Source organism: Crotalus tigris, unplaced genomic scaffold (assembly GCF_016545835.1).
Source record: "Crotalus tigris isolate CLP2741 ecotype Arizona unplaced genomic scaffold, ASM1654583v1 scf7180000018354.2857554, whole genome shotgun sequence".
NCBI classification, from domain to species: domain Eukaryota; kingdom Metazoa; phylum Chordata; class Lepidosauria; order Squamata; family Viperidae; genus Crotalus; species Crotalus tigris.
The window spans coordinates 1,914,799-1,941,044 of record NW_024096961.1 but is presented as its reverse complement, the minus strand read 5'-3'; the positions used below and the strand labels follow the sequence as shown (position 1 = coordinate 1,941,044).

The 26,246-nt window shown below is 38.8% G+C and overlaps 1 protein-coding gene across 2 annotated transcripts in view; it reads left to right on the top strand.

Moving 5' to 3' along the window:
- Positions 1 to 8,160: 8,160 nt before the first annotated feature.
- Positions 8,161 to 26,246, top strand: part of LOC120311367 (receptor-type tyrosine-protein phosphatase eta-like) — a 106,827-nt gene continuing 88,741 nt past the window's right edge. Inside the window, exon 1 of one of the 2 annotated variants that reach the window (XM_039350769.1) lies at positions 8,161 to 9,196. In XM_039350769.1, the coding sequence (XP_039206703.1) occupies positions 9,146 to 9,196 (51 nt within the window). In that variant the 5' untranslated portion in view covers positions 8,161 to 9,145. The remainder of the gene's footprint in view (positions 9,197 to 26,246) is intronic. The other variant, XM_039350767.1, reaches the window with a different exon arrangement.

Genomic DNA, 26,246 nt, shown 5'->3' with positions numbered 1-26,246 from the left:
GTATTGCCAAAGGATGGTGTGGCATTGTACTCATTCTAGGTCAGTGGTTCTCAACCTTTCTAATGCCGTGACCCCATAATACAATTCCCCATGTTGTGGTGACCCCCAATCACTTATACATCACCGGGTGCCAGGGGCGTGGCCAAAGACAAGGGGAAAAAAATGGCGGACAGCCTTGTTTGGCGACCCCCGTGAAATGGTCGTTCGACCCCAAATGGGGTCCCGACCCACAGGTTGAGAACCACTGTTCTAGGTATTATCACATTATCTTTACTAGATAAATTAAGTGTGAATTATTTCTAAATGTATCATATCCATATTTCTTTTCTTCTCTAAATCCTCTCCAAGATTTGTTGTTGTTGCTGTTCTTTTGCATTAAATATTGGTATTTTGAAAGCAATAGAATGAGAAATGCTGAGATTTTTTAAATGATCAGTAGGACTAATAAGGTAACTTTATAACTTCTAGCAGAGCATATTAAACTTCCTTACCATTTACAACATTTAATACTGCAGTCCTGTTGAAGTAAGTCTTCAGTGGGATTTTTCCCCCTAGACAAATGCATTTGGATTACAGCCTAATTTTTTTTAAATTTATGGTACCGTTCTGATGTGTGTTTAAAATAGTGCTTACATTTAAAAAATGTGTGAGCTAAATTCCTCTTGCATAATATAGAATGTCTAAAACTCAGAGATTTCTTTCTTTCCCAATACTGGGGTTGTCTCAAAAATTCAGTATTTTACAGCAAGTGGTTTTAAAAGAATGCTAGGAAGATTGTTTTTCTTCTTCTTCTTTTTACATTATTTCGGACTTTTGCTTGCCTTATTGTAAGCATCTGGTTTATGGGAAAAGTACCCTCACCTTCAGAGGGTGACTCATTGGTGCTTTCCCCTCCCAAGTGTAAAAAAGGTCCAATCATCAGAGTGTCAGTCTAGAACGGAGCAGTTTCACTGCTTAGATTAATGCTAACTTCTCAATTTGCCATTCTGACAGCTGTGCTAAAAGAATGTTTGCAGGAAGTTGATACTGTCAAGTCCTGGAAATCAGTTGAACATTTGAGTTGCGCTTGAAAAATTTGAGACCTGGTGATACCATTTTTTTCGATGTCACTTCTGGTAGGGTCCGGAGCTGCTTTAGTCATCTGTGACAACTCTGTCAAGTCTATCCTTTATGTCAGATGCTGTCCTTCTGACAAAAGTATGGTTGTCCATACGTTGCTGATTGCCCAGTTGGACTATTTATCTATCCGTAGTAATGGATGGTATTGCTTATCTTCATGGCATCAATATCTTTGTCCATCTCTATGCCCTTGACTTATGACCACAATTGAGCCCAAGATTTCTGTTGCTAAGCGGGACAGTTGAGTGAATTGTGCCCCATTTTACGACTTTTCCTGCCACAGTTGTTAAATGAATTGCTGCAATTGTTAAGTTAGTAACACAACTGTTAAGTGAATCTGGCTTCTCCATTGACTTTGCTTGTCAGAAGGTCTCAAAAGGGGATCACATGACCGTTATGCATATGAACCAATTGCCAAGCATCCGAATTTTGATCACGTGACCTTGGGGCTGCTGCAGCTATAAGTGTGAAAAACAGTCCTAAGTCACTTTTTTCAGTGTCATTATTTTGAAAGGTCACTAAATGAACTCCTGTAAGTTGAAGACTACCTGTACTGAATATAAGTTAAAGGTTCAATGCTTAAAACTACAAGGCATCCTGCAACTAATTACTAAGAGATTACTGTATTATTTAAGTAACATTTATGGCATCTAGATGTGGTAGAGAAAAAGAGCTTATTGAACCAACTAGAAGAAAAGGAGAATCATAAATTATGAAGGGCAAAAAAAAAAATTGGAAACAATTTCTATTTCCATGCAGTTTTAAATAGGAAGCAACACAACATCTCTGTTTCTTCCAGTAAAGCTGATCCTAGCAGCTTTCTTTTTTGAATTCTGGAAACTTGCTACCAAATTTAACTTTTAATTTGGTTGGTCACACCCAGTCATTTCCTCCATGAAACAGGAAGACTGAGTAAAGTATTTGCATAAAGGGAGAGTCTTAGGACAACCCCCCCCCTCATGTGTGGTAGCCCCTATTTATCACTTTCTCAAGCAGCCCCAGGCAACAGATCAAGATTTTGCCTGGTCTTGAATCTGCAAGCCTAGACCAGTGTTTCCCAAACTTGACAATTTTAAGGCATGTGGACTTCAACTCTCAGAATTCCACAGCCAGCGTTGCTGGCTGTGGAATTCTGGGAGTTGAAGTCCTCATGCCTTAAAATTGTCAAGTTTGGGAAACACTGGCCTAGACTATCCTGGCAGGGATCCTCTTGCGAAGTGACCAGAAATTAAGTGGAAAGACCGGGAGTTCTTGTAAATCCTGCAAATAAATTCCAGATGCATTGAACAAAAGGGCAGTGTGGTGCTCAGGAAAGTGTGGCTATGAACTCTATATTGCAACAATACCTGTGTGCCTTTCTGACCACAAGGTAACATCAGAATGGAATGACACAGCTTTCTCCTCTGGTACAACTAAGTCTACTGGATTTCTCTATGCCTCACTTCTATTAAAAATGAAGCTTGTTTGAGAAAACAGGACAATTTTCTCCTGTAGGAGAAAAGGATCTATACAGGAGAAAGTAGAAATAATACAAAGGTTTTGTTCACAGAATGTTAACTCGTTTATTAAATTGTAAGTTACTGAATCAAGATGATTTTAATACATTTGGCTAAAATGAGATTGGTTAATTCCTGGTTTTATATATCATAGAAATACAGCTGTAGGACCAGATATTAAGTCTATCTCTTTGGGTGAAGCCAGCTAAAGAATGATGCTGATCTGTAACAAAACCGACTGATGTCACATTTCTTCTGCATGATCATTTATGGTTAACTCAGCCACTGGTTACCCAGATACCTGGGTTTGTACATCACACTGAACCATAAACCATAACATGATAGCTAAAATACCTTTGGCTATTCTATGATATGCTGTATAAACACATCATGAAACACATCATAAAAATACAAAAGTCTCCAAGTTACTTTGTATATTCATTGCATAGAAAGTAGGACTCTACAATTGTCCAATAGGACTGTAGCCTGTTATACTTCTCTAAATATTTATTTTGTTGGTTAACCATTATCGTCCATCTCTTCAAACTAGATTGGGGGGAACCATTAAATCTGCAAAACAGTTACAGTTCTTAATCACTGCAAACTGAACTTGTTTTGTGTTTTCTCTTGAGTAAAGCACATACCTTGAATTTGGAAGAAAGGAGAAAGGTTCTTGAACCTGTGCCAACAAACGTAACAAAACACAGCAATGTTTTGAGTTGCTTTATTAAGGTTAGTTATGAAGAGAGATGGAGAAATCAAGTAACAGTGGAAAGGAATATAACAAACTAATTTGATAAAGTTTCCAAACACTGAACACTCAAGATATTCCAAGATGACATACAGCTGCCTATAAATGACAAACACATGAAAAAATTAACATAGCATAGGCTTTACCAGTCATTTGCCCAGGACAAAGTTAAATAAAAATGCCTGGCACACTTAGGGCATGAAAAATAGAGTTAAATAAATAAAAAAATACTATGGGATGGATGTGTTCATAGAATATGCTAAACCAAGCACATCAAATAATAAAATCCATGAATCAAATTATTTAAACTTTCCATGAATCTACCCTTATTAATTTTGCACTAACTCTATATCCTCACTACATACTCATAGTTGAATGAATGATGCGTTAACTAGCCCAATTTTCTGGTTACTCCTAATCATATGGGTTATGTGCCTACCACAAAAATGGGTGGGGTTTGCTAACCAGCTATTCAGTAAGCCTGTACACAGCCACAATCTACGAATTAGCTAAACAATGTTATGCAAACAATTTGATTCATTTATAATGCAATGGTTTGGGTGAACCTTTTTACTAAATTGGTAAGCAACTTTGCTAATTTAGTAGCAAAGTGAAGCATATAATAAGTATATAATGTATATAATGTAAATTCTACAGGCTGGCCACTTTCTATCAGGATCATGGCCAAATTACCCCAATAAATAATTGTATGTTAACTTAAAATATTGGATATCAAGGTCCTTGTTTTATCTGACCTCAGAAGAAAGGGCTGAGTTTCAATTTTGCTTATGGCTTTTGAGGACAAAGATGAGAAGCTAAAGTGGCTTTTTCAGTCTCTTCCCTTAATGAATTTGAGATGGAAGAAGGCTGGGAGAAACTTCACTGTAGTTCTGACTCCAATCAAGTCATTGTCCATCTCTGTGGATGTAGAACCAGTCTGCTGTAGTAGTTAAGGCAGGGCTCTTCAAACTTGGCAACATTAAGACGTGTGGACTTCAACTCCCAGAATTCCTGGCTGGCTGAGGAATTCTGGGAGTTGAAGTCCACAAGTCTTAAAGTTGCCAAGTGTGAAGACCCTTGAGTTAAGGCATCAGACTAGAAACTGAGAGATTGTGAATTCTAGTCCCATTTTAGTAACAAAGCCAGCTTGCTCATCTTGGGCCAGTCACTTTCTCTTAGCCCTAGGGAGCAGGAAATGCCGAACTATTTCTCAAAAAATATTGCCAAGAAAACTGCAGGGATTTGTCCAGGCAATCTCTCAGAATTGGACATGACTGAATGGAAGAAAAAGAAAGATCAGTAGGTAAGTCATTTCCTATGGTTTAAGACATATTAGAGATTCATCCCCACATACAGTTTTACCCAACATTAAGGATCCACACCAATAATTCCTTGAGGCCATGAAGACATGACATCACCCTCCATCTGTCCTTTGTTCACTGCCTTTGCAGCCTATACCTGTCTTTCCTTGCTCCACTTCAGAAGTAAGGTTTTTCCACTTCTGCCACCACAAACCATTCTAAATGCTCTGTGCACAGAGAACCACCATGAGATAAACGGAAGGATGTCCTGCTCTTACTGACTACCCTAAGGCTCCTGAGGTGACTTCCCTTTTTAGTCCTGGATGTTGATTTTCAGGGCCATTTGCTTTTAGCAATAGCTAATCAAGACTCTCCTACCATGCAAAAAGGAAGAGGAACTGGGAGAGGAAGGAAGGATGATTTTTTTTTTTACCAGAATTCCCCGGCTCTGGAAAGCAGACATGGAAGGAGATGATCATTTGCCACTTTTCCAAGCAGATTAGAGAATTGGAAACAAGGGGGCAGCTCTTCTGGGTTTCCCCCCATGCTGCTTTTTTTTCCCTTTAGAAGAGAGGAGAATGGACAGAAAGCTGGGCTTTTGGATGCCAGTTCTTCTAGTAACCAAAAGATCTGTGTCCCCCACAGGTCTGCTATTCTGCTATCCGCAGAAAAGCTTCCCCTGCATTGTGGATTAGGTGGAGGAATAAGGCACGAGGGCTTTTTATGCATGTGTTCATTGTGGTAAGCTGTTAAAAATGTGCCCCTCTGATGTGGACCAGCAATGCAGCAGAGAACTGTTCATACATCCCAAACAGTCATCACAAGTTCCACATTGGGGTGCTGAGGCTGCAGGTCTGCCCCCTGGACAAGTGTTTGAATAATAATAATAATAATGATGATGATGATGATAAAGTTGGAAGGGACCTTGGAGGTCATCTAGTCCAACCCCCTGCTCAGGCAGGAAACCCTATACCATTTTGGACAAATGGCTGTCCAGTCTCTTCTTAAAAACTTCCAGTGTTGGAGCATTCACATCTTCTGGAGGCAGGTTGTTCCATTGGTTAATTGTTCTAACTGTCAGGAAGTTTCTCCTTAGTTCTAGGTTGCTTCTCTCTTTGGTTAGTTTCCATCTGTTGCTTCTTATTTATTTATTTATTTATTAATAAAATTTATATGCCGACTCAGGGCGGCGTACAAAATTAAAATAATAAATATAACAATAAAAATGACTGCATTCATACAGCATGTCCCAATCGTATCCTGCCCCCCCCCCCCGGGGACATCAACCCCAGGCCTGCCAGAACAGGAGAGTTTTAATGGCTTTCTTGAAGGCCGGCAAGGTGGGAGTAGTTCGAATCTCGGGGGGAAGTTGATTCCACCACGTTGGAGCCACCACAGAAAAGGCCCTTCCCCGAGGGCTCGCCAGCCGACATTGTCTGGCCAACGGGACCTGAAGGAGGCCCAATCTGTGGGATCTCACCAGTCTCTGGGAACTATGCGGCAGTATGCGGTCCTGTAAGTAACCTGGTCCTAAGCCATGAAGGGCTTTAAAGGTGATAACCAACACCTTGAATTGCGTCCGGAGACCCACAGGAAGCCAGTGCAGCTCGCGGAGGATAGGTGACACGTGGGTGTACCTTGGTGCACCCACAATCACTCTCGCGGCTGCATTCTGAACCAACTGCAGCCTCCGAACGCTCTTCAAGGGTAGCCCCATGTAGAGCGCATTGCAGTAATCCAGTCTTGAGGTGATAAGGGCATGAGTAATGGTGCTTTGGAAAATAAAAATGCCTCCCCTCTTTTCTGAAGCAATCGATGGTCAGTGGCTTTATTAGAGGGATGTCAAAGCCACAGAGGACACTTTTAAAACATTCACCGGGGGGGGGGGCACATTTCAAGCTGGGAAAAGCAGCTGTGCTGCTGCACATGGTTAAAGATGATAAAGCAGCTTCCCAAGGAGTGCTGGCTCCCCAACTTCAGTTCTTACCCCTGGCAAGAAAAGCAGGGGTAGGAAAGGAGGGAGTGGGCCTTCTCTCTCCATTTCTTTTATCATGGATAGTGGGAGAAACAGGGAGGAGAAGAGCAACAAAGAACAGTTGCTTTGGCTTCAGTCATGACATCCCACATCTTTGGCTGCCAAAAACTGGTCTCAAGTGAGAAATTCTCCACTCTACTTCTGGTGGCTCTCTGTGCCATAGAACTTCAATTCTGTTTTATGCCAAAACAGAATTATAATTCAAATTGCAATCAGATCTTCTTCTTTGAACTTCTGAGTGCACTACCATGGAGAAGAATTCGAGGTCAACTTTCTTCTGCCAATGTGGCTGATAAAGGGGGTCTAGTTCATGAAACTCTAAGTCAATTTATTAAGGTACAACAGCTTCTTTGTTTTGTCTTATTATGTCGGTATTTTCTAATTAAAAATTTTGATCATGAAACCAGATCTTGATCAAGAAGAACTAGGTCATATTCAATGCCCAGGTGGGATGAACTACAGATCATTAATTAGTCCTGCGCAACTACACTGCCATTTCATCCAGACTTTTATTCTGCATTAAAGTTGATAGAATGCCAAACATCAAAGCATGCTCTCTAAATTCCTTCTGTACAAAACTGAAGGAAAAATAATTAAGTACAGTTTTCCTGTACTGCAGACTTCTTGTTTGATTGGTGACACATGCCTGCTTCTCTTTATTTTTATGACAGAAGCAGAAGTGAAATCTAAAGGTGACTTGTATGGTAGTAAATCTACAGCCTATTAAAAAGGGTGCAAAGAGGCTTTGAAACCAACTGCTGGTCCTTTTTGTTGGCCTTCTGTTATATTTCTCCCTGTATTCAGTGGAGCCATTTTCTGATCATTTTCCAACTAAAATTTTCTGTTACAGCTGCTCTGTTGCTACAAATTAATAAGGCTGAAATCTTATGCATACTTGATGGAAATAAATTAGAGAGCTAAAGCAGTGACTTTCCAAAGTGATACTATATGACTGTAAAAAAGCTGTACATTGAGAAAGAACGAGAAAAATATAAGCATCACTGAAGTATGGATTTGGCGATGTTGCTAAGAATATCATGGCCCCACAAAGAGAAGGAAGTAAAGGCTGACTGCTAACTCTGAGGCAATAATCAGCAGCTAAAAGCTACTCTAAGGATGGATGGATGACAGATTAGGAAAAATGATTAAATTTGTTTAAGGAAATCAAGAGAGAAAACTACAGATGAAGTGAGCAACATAAAATGATTTTGGAAGATCTGTGGATCGTTGCTGGAATCTGCAGATTTGTTCATAGAAGGGTTAGGGTCAAGCTTGAGTTGTCAGCCCCTAACATTATACATGTATAATGTATGTAACATTAAACCACAAAAATAGTCAACCTGCTTATTTGCGAACCCAATTCTTGTACCACATCACATGAGGTCAGTCTGTGGCTCATTGTGCCCCTAAACAGAAAAACATGGCAATCACTGTAAAGGCCGACGATCATTTCAAAGAGATTTAATCTCAGCTAAGAAGGCAATAGCAAACCACAGCTATACTGGTGCAAAAAATTGGTATGGATGGAGCCACAAGTCACTGCGAGTGACCTGACAACTTGACATTTTTGAAATGCTCAGGGGACGATACACTGCCACTGTTTCGTGCAAATTTTTTGTTGCAAACTCCTTCCTTTGGGTAGTTTACACATCACACTGAGTCATGGGTTGTTTGGTAACCTAACTGAATCAACCAAAACATTAAGCCCAATCCAGGCAAAATTTATCCTTTACCACAAGGAGTGAATTCAATGCCATAGTTTACTTCCCAAGATCCTAGTCGTCCAGTTGCAATCCGGGTATAACAGTACGACTCCCTCTCCAAAACAAACCGGAAGATCCCCATCCAGCGGCATTTTGAAATCCCCCACGCAGAAAATAACCTCTGCCAAGGAAGAAGAGGAGGACGGGAGACAAAAAGCTTTAGGGGAGCCACTTGCACCCTAACCCCAATCCGGGAAGGGAGGAAAAAAAAATGCGGGCTTGAACAACTTCCTACTCCGCTGCCAGCAAGCAACCGCTAAAGACCAACCCTTTAACTGCCGCCAACGTGGAGCTTAATTTCTGCCCTCTGCAAACGGCGGCGGCGGCGGTGGCGGCAGCAGCAGCGTGGAGGAAGCGATGAATGGTCAGAAAGGGGCGGTGGCTGACTCTTTGCCCTCCCCAGACGGTTGCCGTGCCGGGTTTTCTGCCTGTAGTTCGCGGCGTCCCTGAGTTCTCCCAGCGGCCGCGGGGGTAAAGGCTGCAGAAGGGCTCCTCGGAGAAAGGAGCGAAACGCGAGCAGCGCGGCTTCTTCGCTTCCCTCCTCCAGGGCTTTCTTTCTTTTCTTTTCTTTTTTTTTTTTTGGCGGGCGGGTAAGGAGAGTTTCTGCCATGACTACATATAGCGGCGCTGAGTGAGCGCGCATTCCCGAGCTGCCGCCGCCGCCGCTGCTTCTGGGCACCATGAGGGGACTGGCGAAGGTTTTTTTCCTGGTTCTGCTGTATCTCGGCAAGGTAAGACATTTGGAGGTTGAGGTCAAGGAGGGGGGGAAGGCTGGGGCGGGGGGATCGACCTTCTGCGGGAGAAGTTTTCGGTGGTGTGGCCGTTCCCCCCGCCCCCATCCCCGCATTCACCTCTGCCGTGGATGAGGTAGCCCCTCCCCCACCTTCGAGAAAACTTGCTCTTGTAAACGCCGCCCGCTTTCAACTCTTAACTTCCTCCTTCCTACCTGTTTACTCCCCTCTCCCGCCCCTCTCCCCGCTGCCGTCATTCTTGTGACACCAGGGTGCTTTTTTTTTTTTTTTTTGGTCAGCTGGGAAAGTGGAAAAAGCTTTCCTTTAGTCGCTCTGCTCCCGTTCAGAAAAGGGGAGGCTTCTCGCCCAGAGGTTTTGCTGATAGACATGCTGGAGGGTTGCGTCTACCCCGTCCGTCTTTTGTGCAAAATTAGGCGCCCGAAAACCCCTTCGGGTCAACGGGCTTAGGTTTTGCCATCCCACCCCTTGCAGGGACTGTTCGCCAGGAGTCAAAAACCGCCTCCAAAGTAGATACAGGCGAAGATTTAACAGTGCAGAGACGATTCACAAGCGATTGCGAAAGCCTGCTTGGTTGTGACAGCGTATAATTATTGAATTGTTTGTATGCATTCCCATACATATGTCATTAATAAATCAAACCTCGTTAAGCATTCCAGAGGCGACTATTGGGATTACAAAAATCCGGACAGCGCTACACGACAGCGTAGCTTTTGGTTTTGCTCTGTTTACTGGTTGCCCGGATTTTTGCATTCCAAATATTCTATCATTAATATCGGAATAAAAGATAAGCGAATAAGATGTTAAGTTTGTGGTGTGTGGCCTATCTCATCCATCATGCTAAGTAAGCCACAGTCACCACAGTCACCACTTTTGGCTTGATGTTGCCACTCAGATTCACAAATCATAGTTTGTAGTAACAGCCCTAGAAGTGAACGCAATAGCTTAAAGCTCTGAATATGAGTTCCAGAAGAACTCTAAAACATTTTCAAAGTTGCAAGTTTCAGTGTGACAGAAAGGGGGAATAGTATGTGAGTGCAAAGTAACCATGTTAATAATAATTAAAAAAATACTGTAAAGGCCAAGCATGAGTCCAACTGTGAACCATTCACATATGGTTCATGGTTTACTGTTTTAATTTTAATAATAATTAAATATTATTATTATTAATTTAAATAAATATTAAAATTTCGAATGTGTATTTAAATGTTTATTTTCTGAAGTGACTTCTCAATTTGTCCGAAAAATCATTGTGCCAGTAATCTAATCTAATCTAATCTGTAATCTCAAAGTATATCTGTTCATTGATTTGTTTGGTAAATGTAGTCTTTAATGCTGGTTTTTTTTAATATTTTGCTCTTCTCACTTTTAAGAACTATGGAGGTCTACAAAAGAGTTTTTATTTGTATGGGTTATATTTATCATTTACCATACCAAAAATTAATGTGGACATGTTAATAGAATACTTATTAAATCATGTAATAAATTATTATAAATAATGGTAGTTCTAAATTATATAAATTATAATAATCATAAATATTAAACCATTAAATATTAACATACATAATATTTTGTCATGGACACTATACAACAGGGGTGTCAAACTGCCAGCCCGCAGGCCGGTTTCATTATACTGGAGCTGCGTCCACCCCATTGCCGACAATGGCGAAAAAGCTCCGATACGTGTACAACTATTTTGTAACAAAGAGAAAAGTGACATTTAAATTTTTTGCAAATATCTTCATTTTGAGTTTGTGGACCCCTAAGAGGATCTTTGGTGGAGGGGCTTGGCATCCTTGGGTCACACTTTCAGAAATGCTACTTTAATTCTTTTCAGCTTTAATGGAGTTGGAAGGATGCAGTTTTGCTACCCTTCCTGTATTTGCTGAAGTATTTGCTTAGGTTTTTTTTACTTGCTCTGTGTTCTTTTTTTATCTTCCTGTGGTTTAGCATGCTGACCATAAAACAGAAGGAGCAAATCTTCCTTTCCTTTTTCCCAAATATATATCCATTCTAATATGAGTTTACAGAGGAAACAATTATTCTAATATGCTATTACAAAATGAACAGATGGTAGATAGCTGAGATAACCAGTAGAATGGAATAGCAAATACAAAATGCTATGTAGCATTAATTCATTGAGGGACTTACAGAAGGAGGAAGTCATGTTGGATCTGATTAATTTATAATTTATCTGGAGGAAAGATCTCTGCTGTAGTTCAATCTCAGTTATGGAGACTACATCGGCTCTCTAAAACCTTGTAGGTTCTTTAAGATCTCCAAAATGCACCACATAGTTAGAGTTCTAATGCAAAGGAAGAAGGATTATTTATTAAACGCAGAGCTGACGTGTAATTATATTCACTTTACAGTATTTAAATATAAATGTCATCAGATTAAATTGTACATTTTTGCTATATGACTCCCAGTTTATCACTTCATGGCCCAGAAAAGTTACATATTCCTCATTTACAGTATGCTGTTGTCTTGGATTGTAGTGCATTTTAGTGATTTTCCAAGGACTTGTTTCTAGACTAATGCCAACAGAAATAAAGGCCAGATTCACATGTTGTACTAAGCTGGGAATTGTACCAAGGTTTGCAGAATTATACTATGCCATAGCTGCTTGAATTTGGTTAATAGAATATATTAAAATTGGCTAGATTCACACATTATGTAAACCAGTGATAACAATGCTGTGATTTAGGGTGAAATTAGCCCTCAGTTTATACAAGGATCCAGGCCATTGGGAACCCCAGCTGTTAATACATGCATCTTTAAAAGCCTGCCTCCTACATGTGATGCATTTGCTTGCAATATTCCCATAAGAAAGCTCTGTAGCCCTCCCCAACTATGGAATATGCTAGGAATTAAAAAGGAGTTAGTGTTTGTTACAATGAGATGGAAAACATTTGCCTTTTTTGATACTGCTGAATTATAGCTCTTAGCATCTGTCACCACTAGGCATGCTGGCAGGGGTTAGTGGAATTTATCATTCAGCTACATTTGGAGGATACAGATTCCCCACCCAGGTTAATGATACGGTTGGTCTTGCAGGTTTAGTAATATCGGCAACAACAAAATTTCCTTTATTGTTACTGCAGCTGTCATCTACGCATTAACTTATAAGATTTATACAATACTTTGGTCTGAACAGCTCTTAGGAGTTCGCAGTTATCTATATTTGTTGAATAACTTTAAAAACGTGGTCATCAGAACATACCTCTTTCCTCATAACATTGGGTAGATTAGCCAATGTAGTGACACCTTTTTGCATATATACATCTGCCCCATTGCTACTGTTATGATACACCAAACTATTATGTTACCCCAAAAATAAGACCTAACTGGTAAATAAGCCCTAGCATGGTTTTTCAGGATGCTCATAATATAAGCCCTACCTCAAAAATAAACCCCAGTTAAGATCATCAGCCAGATGGATGCATTTAGTACCATATTTCCCTGAAAATAAGCTCTAATGCAGGGGTGACAAACTGCCGGCCCATGGGCCGGTCGCATCATACGGAGGCCGTGCCCACCCCAGCTCCAGCAATGCAAAAAAAGTTGCGATACGTCGTGGCACGTCACGTGACATGGCAAGTTTGACACCCATGCCCTAATATATCTTTTGGAGCAAAAAATAATATAAGACCCAGTCTTATATTAGTGGAAATATGGGTATAAACTGATCATAAACTGATTAGAGTGCAATACTTGGCTAAAATGTAGTTGGTTGATTTTGCAAATTAGCAACATTTATGGTAAAATAGAAAATTTGATTAGATCTTAATGATTCTGTTAGCATTTGGGCATCCATCAGGATCTCAAACTCTAAGAACTCTTCAGTTCTAAGGTAATCATGTCTGTGGACAAAAGTGCTTGGAAAATTAGGGGTCCTTGTTATCACCATCCCTTCAGTATAAACCAGCTCTCCCCTTCCATCCCAGCCTGTGGGAAACCAGGAGAGGATTGAAGGGGAAATCCTCATCCACCCTGGGTTTGGCTAAATATAAAAAAGGAAACAGCCAGGCTGAGGTGGGTAGGAGAAGATCACCGGTCAACTCCAGGACTTAAACAAAACTCAACTTTATTAAAGGTATCAAAAGAACATAAGAGTCCACACATAATACACAGCCAAAGAAGATAAAATACACCCACCCTCCCATATACACAGAGAAAGTTCCAACTAGAGCTACATAACTTTTAACTGCCATCCAGGACTCCAGCCAACGTTCTCTCAACTCACTTCCAAACTCTTTTTCCCTTCCTACAACCTGACAGATTGCCCTTCTTTTCTTCCATCGATGGCGCTCAAGTGTGGCGACTCTCTGAGCACATAAGGCTGGCTTGTGATTTATATGGCTGGCTGTGCCCCCTATATAACCTAATGGGGGTAAGTAGTGAGGGGTCCTTGGTGCTCTCTGAGCTTGATTGTTTTCTTGCAGACCTTTCATTACCCAAACTAGGTAACATCATAAGCACATAAGCATTATACCTAGTTCGTATAGTGAAACATCTGCAAGAAAACAACCAAGCTCAGAGAGCACCAAGGAGACTTCATTTCAACCCTGAGCTACAAATATTCTTCTTTATTGGGAGTAAGTAGTGACCTAAGTATCATTGGGATCTTTCACTGCAGATGGAATGAGAAACAAATAGCTATTCTATTTCATGATCAAATCATTAACATTTGGCATCCTTAGAAGCCAGTGGAAAAGTATGTAACAGTAGGAATGAAAAGAACATGTATTCTTCTATAGATAAAATGTGTAGATATGAGAAGCCACAGATATACAACACCATTGTATCATCTGAGGCTTAAGAATTTTAAAAGAACCAACATGGTATTAAATAAAGAGCTAAAAATGCCGTTTCTTAATGAGTGGGTTCACACTTTGTGTCAAGTCGTAATTTAGGATTTGACTTAGCAACTTGATTGAAAAGAACCTTTAATATGTTGCAATCCATGATTTATTGCTTAGCATAAAAGTAGCAACATTTTTATAGGTGTGGGTTGTACTTTAGTACTGTAGTAAAAAAAGAAATCCAGCCTCCAAAGATCTCAAGTTTATGCCAGTGACATTACTGAGGATAAACCAAAATGTTCAGCCACATTTCAGTGCTGTTACCTGATTGAACAGGTAACAGATTGAAATAGATGCATTAAACTTATCAAAACGCTAACCTTAGGGACTATGGGATGCCTGTCTCTAGCTTAGCATGTTAGTAAATCCAAACAACTATGTTTTATTCAGCCAATTGTTGAATGGGCCATGAAGCTCATTCTTTCCAGTGCATATATATATATATATATATATATATATATATATATATATATATATATATATATATAATATCCATAGCATTGCTTTAAGAATACAGTGACCTGATAACTTACGATTTACTGAATAAACTAACCGGGGTCACAAAACACACTAAGACATAAATGTCTGCAAATCATAATACCTTGCAAAACCTGCAAAATAACTATGATACAGTGATACGTGTGAAACCGTTAGCTGCAGTTCTGCTAACTTCTCAGTAAGCAGTCAGTTTAACATTCCAAGCTTTGCCATCTTCTAGCCCAGGGGTAGGCAACCTTGGCTCTTTTGTGACTCGTGGCTGGCTCAGGAATTCTGGGAGTTGAAGTCCACGAGTCATAAAAGAGCCAAGGTTGCCTACCCCTGTGGACCTAGCCAGTATCTCTTTCACCTTCAAAACAAATCTGGAAGATCCCCCCTGAGATTCTAAAATCCATCACAGAGTAATGTGCCCAAAGAAAACAGCTTCATGAGACGCTAGTATGAGGGAGAACAAAGCTTCATGGACACTAATACGATAAATATTATCCAGGTTCAAGGTGGATTTTGGAGACTCAGTTTGAGTGGGGATTTGTTAGCACCTCAGCCACAGGTGCTGCACAGTAGTTTCTGAATTCTTTCCATTAAAGCAGGGGTCCCCAACCTTGGGCACTTTATGACTTGTGAACTTCAACATGGTTGGCTGAGGAATTCTGGGAATTGAAGTTCACAAGTCATAAAGTGCCCAAGGTTGGGGACCCCTGAATTAGAGGGTTGGAGGAGGTAATGAATTGTAGCTAATATGTACTCTATTCAAGTCCTCATAGTTACCACAGACAAAGAGGAAGAAGTCATTGCCTGGAGAAGTGAGATACAGAAACTGTGTGGGTGTGGAATCACTCAGAGCAATAAGTCTTCTATTTTTGCAGATGAATAGCAAGGGCAGCAAGGAGAAGCAGACACCAGTAAATTGCCTGTGTCACTGAGGAGTATTTTTGCCTTCCTGTAGATTTTGGAAATGGAATTTAAAAATGAAAAGGAGGAAGAGGAGCCATTGTCCAGACAAGAATTGGCAACTGAGCAATAGTTACTGTTCCTAGTTGTCTTTCCTAGACTGTTGCCATTCCTAGCAAGCACTTTGTAAATGTTTATAGAAGATGCTAAAGACACTGTTGCGTTACCTCTGCATCTCACAAGCAAATTGGTTGAGATGCCATTGCAACTACTTATGACCGTAATGGAGCCTGCACATTATAGTGTAAGTCATAATGATTTTCAAATGGGTCGATCATGTAACTGGCCCAATTTTTTTTTTATTGAAAATTTATAAGGTTTTACAATACAAAAACAAAACAGTTTTCCCCAACCCTCCCCTATCCTCCCCCGACTATCCCAGAGCTGGATATAGGCTTAATTAGAATTTCATCAAAAAATCTTAAGAAAAGTATAAAATATAAATAAATCTAGATACATTACTTAAACAAATTACTAAATAATTAACAACAATATATATGTAAAAAAAGAAAAACATAAATACCAGAAAAGAAGAAAAAAATACGTAAAAAATATGAAAAGAAAATTAACTTTTCAATATAAGTTATAAAACTATAAACAAATCTAAATACATTACTTAAACAAGTTATAAAATAATTAAAGGTAATATATATATATATATATATATAAAGAAAAATAGAAAAGAGGAAAGAAGAAAATAATAATAATAAACAGAAAAAAAGGGAAAAAAGTTTGGCTTTTCAAGAAAATTGGCTTTTCAATATAAATTATTAAAAAGCTAAATAATATTTTTTAATATCCATCTTGTGTTGTATAAAATCTATCCATTTCCTCCATACCACAACATACTTCTCTTGAGATTGATCCTTCAGGAAAGCTGAAATCTTTGCCATTTCCGCCAGATAAGAAACTTTAAAAAGCCACTCTTGCAAAGTAGGCAGAGATTCCTTCCAACATTGTGCTACTAACAACCTTGCAGCTGTGATTAAATTTAACATCAATGTGATATCTTTAGTATCACAATCTGTAACAATACCTAATAAAAACAATTGTGGGGTAAATTTTACCCTCCTTCTAAAAATTCTTTGAATATTCCACCATATCTTAATCCAAAAAGCTTTTATATTTTTACACGTCCACCAAATATGATAATATGTAGCATCCAAACTTCCACATCTCCAACATTTAGGGTGTAAATCAGGATACATACGAGACATTTTTTGTGGATCAAGATGCCATCTATAAAACATTTTATAAAAGTTCTCCCTTAAATTTTGGGCTTGCGTAAATTTAACGTTCCTCACCCAAATAATTTCCCAGGTATCTAATAGTACCGGTAACTGGCCCAATTTTATTATGTTTCTTGCGGCAGTTATATTGTAAACGAGGCAGTTGAAAGTGCAAATGCTATGGTTATTAAGCAAGCCCATTGTTTGCTATGGCCTGGTTTCTCTGAAAACTCGGAAGTGATGATTTTCTGCAAAACTTCCATAAAATGTGGTCATGTGACCACAGGACACTTTGAACCGCCATAAATAAAGTCATGTTGCTTAATGCCTGAAGTGTGGTCACATGGCTGAAGTGATCATTGGAATTTCAGGTCCGGGTCATAAGCAGTGGTGAGATTCAGCCGGTTCGCACCACTTCGGCGGAACCGGTAGCTAATATTTTGTTGCCCGGGCCCAGAATGGACTTCCGGAAGCAGCATCCACACAGAGAACTGGTTGTTCACATATTTCAATCCCACCACTGGTCGTAAGACTCCATTTTCAAATAAGTTGTAACTTTGACGGTTGCTAAAAGCAACCATTCATAAGTTGGGGACTACCTGCAGTGATAGTAAAGTCTTGGGAAGGGGGATGAATCTTCATGGATTGGCAGTTGTATGATAAAGCACTTGAGCCTTGTAAGTTGGTGCAATCAACATATGCCTTGTTGACTGCACCAAGTTAAATTTCTGAATCCAGTTTCATTTCATGGAATTGTATAGGACTCATTGAAGTGCCGTTCGTTTTCTCACTAATGTATTGTGCGATCCTGCTATCGTAGTTAATAAATTGTGTTTTATGGAAATTAATTCACTAATTTATAATTTGCAAACCACAGAAACTTAAAGCAGGATTCCATGTTTTCTTCTTTTAAGAAAGAAAACTACTAGGGTTCTGCAAGAGAGTCTCCATGAGAGATTAAGGGAGAAAAACTAAAATGCAGTCAATTTTCTATCACTAGTGTTCTACCTCTTGATCAGAGATTCTGTTTTTTTTTTAAGTAACAGTTTCATTGAAACTGAATACTTTCTTAAAGCAATTTATGAACCTAGCAGTTACCATGATGGATGATGAGGAAAAGTAATAGTTTATAATGGTAGATCAGTGTTCTTTAAAAAGAAAAAAGATTTCATTGCCATGTGGAGGTAGGATAGATTATTTTCCCAAAGTGATAAGCAGCTTCTTTTAGTTGGTCTATTTTTATTAGTATTATGTATTATATTAAATATTTGTACTTTAAAGTATATATTTAGACAAAGCTGTACTTAGCTAGATGGACTAGGATTTGAACCTAACTTAGTTCACACACTATGCTAAATGAAAATCAAACACATTATGGCTTAGTGCAGTGACAATGAAACTAAGACCTGTCACAGGCGACATGCCAGGTTTCCAGACCCTTTGGAGAAAGCCCTGCCCTCACGCGGCTTCTGGACTCTCCAAAAAGTATTCAAGAACAGGGCATGCATGCTTTCCCACTCTTTTTGGAGGCTGCAAGGCCACACAACAGCATTTTCCAATTGGGGATTATTCATCCCCGATGAATTCACAAAGAATCAGTGTGGACAAGGAAAGCTGTCTTCCTGGGGATGTATAAAGGTGGGGAAAAAAATTGCATTATCTGAAATAAACAATGCCCTAAATATCTATAATCTCTCTTTCTACTTGCCAACACTAAATATAACTTCTACAGTGCAATAAAAAAATGAAAATAAGCATTTTGATTGATATTCTTTATAATATTTTAATAATATACAGGCAGTTCCCTAGTTAAGAACAAATCCTGTTTCAAATTCAGACTTTTAACTTGAATTTGTAAGTAGGAACTCATCTCTGTGAATAGACTACTTATTACTAAAAATGGTGGATGGCATTCTCCTTCCTTGAGCCAACAAACCAACAAAGCCACACAATGAACCACTGAACAAAATCTGTATATTAAAAATGTGCGATTTCGGCAGTTCATTAAAAACACTGCACAGCTTCAGCAGTTCATCGGCTGGATTCCATTTTAGAGTAATTGGCAGACCTGGTTGTCCTTAAGTTTGACAATTGTAACCCTGGGATTGCTTGTAGGTAAATTCCAATATTTATCTCTCAATTATATTTAATGCAAACAGCTAGCAGTTAAAAGATATTTTTTTTCTGTTAGAGAAGAGAATAACAAAGTTATAGATCTGTTGATGTATAGTATGATTTGTGGCTGAAGAATGCTGACTTCATATCTAGCAACAAAATGTGGCTACTTCCAAAAATAGCGCATGGAGCATATGGAGAATTTAAGGCAAGAAAAAGTAATCTACATTTTTTTCTGTTGCTCAGTCAAGATGTGCTAATTGTTGACAATGCTGAAGGAAGAAATAAGGAAGGGAGAACTAGTTCCAATTATTGGTAATGTCTCTTCACTTCAATATAAGAAAATTGTAACTACAACACTTAGCAAATAAATCACAACAGATTAAGAATAAAGTCTTTTTTTCTAATTTCATTTTTTTTCCTTTTTCTTTTGGGAATTTACAATGAAAGCTTCGTTTCCTTTCTGTTTTTCCTCTTTGTATTGGCTAAACCAGTCTCCTTAAAGAAACAAACTCTTAGCTTCAACCTGGGCTCCAGCTGCTCAGGATATTAGCAGCCAAGTTGTTTTGGGAGCTTCTGCCTCTCTTTTATGGTGAAAGATGACTGTTTTCCTCTCCTTCCTCACTTTAAGTGGTGTGAAAGCGTCTGGTTATGCTGCATTGCTCATTTTATGTTGGGCAGTGATAAATGAGCAGCAGGAACATGAACAGAGAATTTGGTTAGAAATGCTGCTCTGTTTGGCAGGTTGGCACTACTCACTGCAGCCAATACCACTGTCAGCCGTGTTATTTACATTGGCTGACCTAGTCTGTGGTTTGTCCAAACCCCCTTTGGTCATACTAGTTAGCCTTTGCAACTAGGCAAGACTGGGAAAGCCATAGGAACATATACGAGTAAATGAGTATCCAAAGATCATATATGTCAGACAACTCAGTGGGTAAATGATTAATTCGTATACCATATTATGACAGCTTACACTCTTAACTGTAAATCAGTTTATTTTATTGAATGATTCATTTTGTATCTATTATTGACTGCTCTTCACATTAAAATCCCTTAGCCTCAGGTTACCAAAATATAAATGAGAATGTGTATGTTTTGTTTAGTGCAGGGGTAGGGAACCTTGGCTCTTTTATGACTTGTGGACTTCAACTGCCAGAATTCCTGAGTCAGCATGGCTGGTTCAGGAATTCTGGTGTTTTGAAGTCCACAAGTCATAAAAGAGCCTAACCCTGGTTTATTGCATTCTGAATGCTTAATAACACTTTTGGTGACTGGGTATTCATTGTTTAAAAAGACTATGCTCTTACATTAACTCTAATGTGGAAACCAGGCCATTGACGTATTCCAGTAAGCTGGAATGTTTTAAAAATCATGGTCTTATATGATGTAATTTAGCTTATTTGTTTGGAGAATCATGCAGTTGGAAGTGATCCTGGCCATTGTTTAACTCCACCCACTATGTAAAGCAGGGGTGTCAAACTGCCAGCCCATGGGCCAGTTGCATGATACGGAGGCCGTGCCCATCCCAGCTCTGGCAATGCAAAAAAAGTCACGATAGGTTCCATCATGTGATGTGGCAAGTTTGACACCCGTGATGTAAAGTGTAATTACTGTCATCAAGCCTTTGATTAAATACCTCTGGCAATGAAGCCCTTGTTCCAATAGAGCCAACCTATTCCATGGTCAATCAGTGTAAAACAAAAATTTCCAAATGCTTGTCTGAAAACTGTTTCACTGAAGTTTCCATCTGTTGGTTCCAGTTCTGTTCTCTGGAAAAACAAGAATTTATTTTATTTTTATTTTTTTACTTTCAATTTATGGCAGAATAGGAATCTTCGTATTGACTGCCTTGATCCCACCAGGTTAATCTCTGTTTAAGAATCAAATGTTTTTTTTTTTTCAGGGGTTGTTATCTTTAATTTTAGCACAAGAGTCTCTAGCCCAGGAACAGTAGCATGATTCATTTTATATTCTTGGGTGTAACAAGATAATCCTTTGAATTAATAACCAACTTGAATGTAGCTGGAGATTTTTACCAGGTTCTTAATTATCTATGATTTTGTTTTCATTTTGCTTAGCCATGATTCTTAATATGTGATAAACCCTGGGATTCTTATCAGTTGATAAGGCTTCTGCATAGTTCTCATGTGGTTATATGTTTATCATGAAAAGTACAATAATCTCTGTTCACGATATTATAGTAAGCCATAACATGGTTTACTGATTTTGGCTTAGTGAATCCCACAATATAGTTCATTGAATAAATTTACAATGCTTTGTGAGCTAGATTATTTTAATGATAATGAATAGAAAAAAATTATTTTCAACTTATTAAAAACTTTATGGCTTCAGTAGGAAAATGTGCTTTGCCTGCTGTTTCATCATGGATTTCAAATTTAACAATTCAAAGTATATATATATACCTTCTGGAAAAAAATACATGTATGAATTATTTCTAATTTATTATAATTCAAGATGTCTTTTGTTTCTTAAATCTGGCAGAAAATTATCTTAAATTTACTCATGCATGAGAAGTTGTGTAGTACATTTATTTCTGTGTGTGTGTGTGTGTGTGTGTATTTATTTATTTATTTATTTATTTATTTTCATGAATGGTATAGTCAGTGTGATATACCGTAGATCAACCATTACAAATTAGTAGGAATATTTTAAAAAGTATCTTTATCAAAATGAGTTACCTTATTTTGAGTCTATGGGAGTATAAACTTATCTGCATTAACAAAAACCAGGCAGTAATGCAAAGTAGAACTAACAATAGGAAGATTTTTAAATTTAGTCTCAGTTTATTTAATAGATTTGAATACCAGTCTTTCTGTCAGTGGAATGAGCCATAGATCACTGGCTTAAGCTAAACCATAATGGTTAGTTTACACACATAACACTAATCAAAACTAAGCTATAGTATGGCTTAATATTATGGTGCCCTGTTTGTACTTGTGCCCCTGTTTGTACATGTCAGGAAAAAAGGTAATTATACAGGTATAGGACCAAGTCCTCTCATTTTTTTTTCTGTAGCCAGAGGTTTGGATAGATTCAGTTCATAAAATTCTTGCATCATTATGTCAGGAAATGTACTAAACAAAGTGGAAATCACAAACATTACTTTGCTATTAGAAATTGGCTTATTTTAGCACCACTTCCTGATGCGAAGATAGTAAGTAAGGGATCTGCTGAACCAAAGCAAAAGTCAGGTTTGTTGCTTCTTGCAAAGTCTGCCATGAAAGAAGAAAATGCTTGTGCTCAAGGCTGAGGTAGCCCCCTCCTGAATGCCCATCAAAAGTGCCTCACCTAAAACTCAGAAAACAGAGGAAGCTTTCTGATTGCTTGCCTGTAGTTTTGAGGGAAAAGATAATACAACAAAAATATTCACAATAGGAAATGTTCCAAATACAGGTGAGTTGTTGTAGTCTATAAAAGTGGGAATTCTGACCCAAGAAGTCAATTTTCACTTCAGCTCTGACTTTTTAAAAGTCTTAGATAAGCTGTTTCTTCTGCTTCCAACTTCTGCCATATGAAGTCAATGACAACAGTTACAAAACTTTTGTTAGGATTACTAATATCTTTAAATATTCCAAAAATGCTGTAACTATTTATATGTTGCTACCAAAATAGCTTATAATAATTTAAAAAATGAAAGCCAGTTTGATGTACTGGTTAAGGCATCTGACTAAAAACCGTGGGACTGTGAGATTTAGTCCTTGGGTACAAAAGCCCAGTGACCTTGGGCCAGTCATTCACTCTCAGCCCTAGGAAGAAGGCAAGGGCCAAACTATTTTCAAAATCTTGCCAAGAAAAATTAAGAGACTAGTCAGGGCAGTGTCTCCAAGAGTCAACAATGACTGGAAAGCATACACAGACACAAACATAGTCACACTTTATGAAATTTTAACGGGACACAGTACATACTGTATATCTCTCTCTCCCTTTCTGTTTCAAATATAAATAATCTAAGGAAGAAAAGTATTGTCGTAAGTGTCTGGAAGAATCTTAAATAATTTGCATATTAAAGCCATTTATGTATTTTCATAGTCACCTTCAGTTCTTTGCCAATTATCTGAGACAGTCCTAAGTTGTAATTTTTTCCCCAATTAATAAGATGTATGATAGCTTAACTGGTTGGTGTTTACCTTTATTATTCAATTAATTCACATTCTTTACACATATCTATGGAACAGTTTCCTGTTTAAAGTGAAATAGGGCGTCTTTGGGTCACTGCTGATAAACTGCTATCGTCTTGGATATTTCAGTAGTGGGAAAAATGTTCTGGCCTTTTTCAGTTCTTACCAAGTCCTGCTTTATTGGTGGCAAAAATAATTTCCTTAACATTTGAATAGCTCCATGTTCGCTAAAGAAACTATTGCATATGTTTGCTCTGCAAGTGAATGTCAGTAGATCTCCCCTTTCTCAAATGATTTTTTTTTATTCTTGTCCTTCTATTAAACAAAAAATCCCAAAACGAATATATAATATTATAAAAGGGGAGGGGGGAGAAAGCTAAAAAAAGAAACAATACAGAGCATATAATCACAATTATAGATGCATATATAAAGTTGTACAGTAAACATTTCAGTGAATAGAAGGCATACTGTAATTTGTTACAATCTTCCAATAACTAATACTTATTGATAAATTATTGTTTTGTAAATTGCTGGTAACATCAATTCTGCAGACACTGAATAGTCGGAGTTACGTATTTATATTTCAAATGCTATTGAATTTCTATTCTGTCTTGTTCTTTTTTTTCCCCTTCTTATTTCACATTATACCCCACCTGCTCTAGAGCTCACAATAGGACCCATGGGGGCTTCCTCTAATTGTTTGGATCTGTACAATAATAACCTTGTGAATTAAGTTGAATTGGAAGAAAGTAACTAAGCTTCTTGTTTCTCAGTCCAGTTTCTGATTGAACATCATTGTTGACTTAGGACTTCACCTTGGCTCTTCCTAATTCTAACACCTTAATTATTACATTAAACTAGCCTATGTACTGTAGCAGAATTGTAACTGATGTGGAAAAAATGGAAGAAATATTGTGAACAGTGGTTTACATCTTGTAGTTCGTGGGCCACATGTTATTCAAGATCTTTATGATGATTCAGGTAAAGTCATAATAGGAATACTTATATACATTAAATTTTAGAAAAAATGACACTGGGCGAAAATCTTGACAAATGGGAAAACTGGGCCAAGCCAACAATATCTAGAGACAGGTGATGATAAAACATAGGCTTGCAACATAATGTGGCTGTTAAAAGAAACAATTGTAGCCTTAAGACATGATATCAGATGAATAATGTCCAGATCAGAGAAATGATAAGTGTACAGGTAGTTCTCAACTTACGACCACAATTGAGTCCAAAATTTCTGTTAAGTGAGACATTTGTTAAGTGAGTTTTGCCCCATTTTACGACCTTTCTTGCCACAGTTGTTAAGTGAATCACTGCAGTTGATAAATTAGTAACCCAGTTGTAAAGTGAATCTGGCTTCCCCATTGACTTTGCTTGTCAGAAGGTCACAAAAAGTGATCACATAACTCTGGGACACTGCAACTGTCATAAATATGAGTCAGTTTCCAAGTGTCTGAATTTTGATCATGTGACCATGGGGATACTGCAACAGTCATGAGTGTGAAAAATGGTCATAAATCACATTTTTCAGTGCTATTGTACCTTTGAATGGTCATTAAATGAACTGTTGTAAATCAAGGACTATCTGTATTCTATTATGTTTGAGTCAGATTACATCTGGAATACAGATAGTCCTCAACTTAAAACCATTCATTTAGCGACTGTTCAAAGTTACATAGCATTGAAAAAATTGATTTATGATTGGTACTGACACAACTGCCACAGTACCTCCATGGTCATGTGACCATAATTCAGGCACTTGGCAACCAGTTCAGATTTATGATGGTTGCAGCATTGTGGAGTCATCTGATCACCCTTGGCAACTTCCTAGGCGGCTTCGGACATGCAAAGTCAGTGGTGGAAGCTGGATTCATTTAATGACTGCATGATTCACTTAAGAACTATAGCAAAAAATGTTCATAAAATTGAGTATGGCTCGCTTAACAACCACCTTGCTTAGCTGTGGAAATTCTGGTCCCAGAATTAACTTGAGGACTACCTGTAAATATAATGCTTCCTGGTGACCACATGAACCAAATCCATGGAATTTGGGGCAGCATTTTCAGAACTGGTTTGCCATTGCCTTCTTCCTAGGCTGAGAGTGAGTGACTGGCCCAAAGTCACCTGTCTGGGTTTGTGCCTAAGGCAGGACTAGAATTCATGGTCAACTAGTTTCTAGCCAGCTGGTGCCTTTAATCATTTCACTAAACTAACTCTCACATCTGGAATACTGAATTGATATAGACAGCAGCAACTGAAATGTATTTAGACTGATAATGATAAGGTTGGTGAAGGTTCTGGACATCAAATTTTGTAACAAAATCTCCTCGGCTCAAAATTATTTCACAGAGTCATTTATAATTTTCTTGGCAGTAATATCAAAGTGTGTTCAGAGCCCCTGTATGAGAGAGAGATGATAGATAGATAGATAGATAGATAGATAGATAGATAGATAGATAGATAGATAGATAGATGGTTTGCTATTGCTGCCTCAATTTATCAGGCTTGTTTAAATCCATGGTATTCTCTTATGACAGTGATGGCGAACCTTTTAGAGACCGAGTGCCCAAAAACTGGCCCCGCCCTCGCTCCACCCCCCTGCCCGCCCCGGCTCTGCCCCCCATCCCCCACCCCGCCTGCCCACAGGACCACTCACCGCCTCCAGGGCCCGCCGCAGATCACCCAGGCAGCCCAGCAGCGCTATGGCGGCCACACCCTCTACCGTGCTGTGCAGCATCAATTGCATAATGGGGTGTGAGGGCAGAGTCTTGTCTATGCTGCCTGGCTGCCATGTCCTTGGCTGCACTGCTCCGTGTGGGCCATGCTCAAGTCTCCTTCAGGGAGGCAGCTGGAGAGGAGGGGGTCGCGGTGGGAGGCAACGCTGGGGCAACGGCACATGTGCCCACAGAGAGGGCTCCGAGTGCCGCCTCTGGCACCCGTGCCATAGGTTCGCCACCACTGTCTTATGATTTCCTATCAAAATATTGAGCAGACCAGACTCTGCTTGTTTTTTTCAGTTGGCAAGATATTGCCCTCAAAGCAAACAAATTATCCAAGGATCTTTAAAAAAAACTTCTACAAAGCCTACATGACAAAAGATTAAGGGGGCACATCTTGCAGGCTTTTGGGCAAGATTTCAGAAGCGGTGTTCTATTGCCTCATTCCTAGGGCTGAGATAGAGTGATGTCATCCAGTCAGCTTCATGCCTAAGGCAGGACTAGAA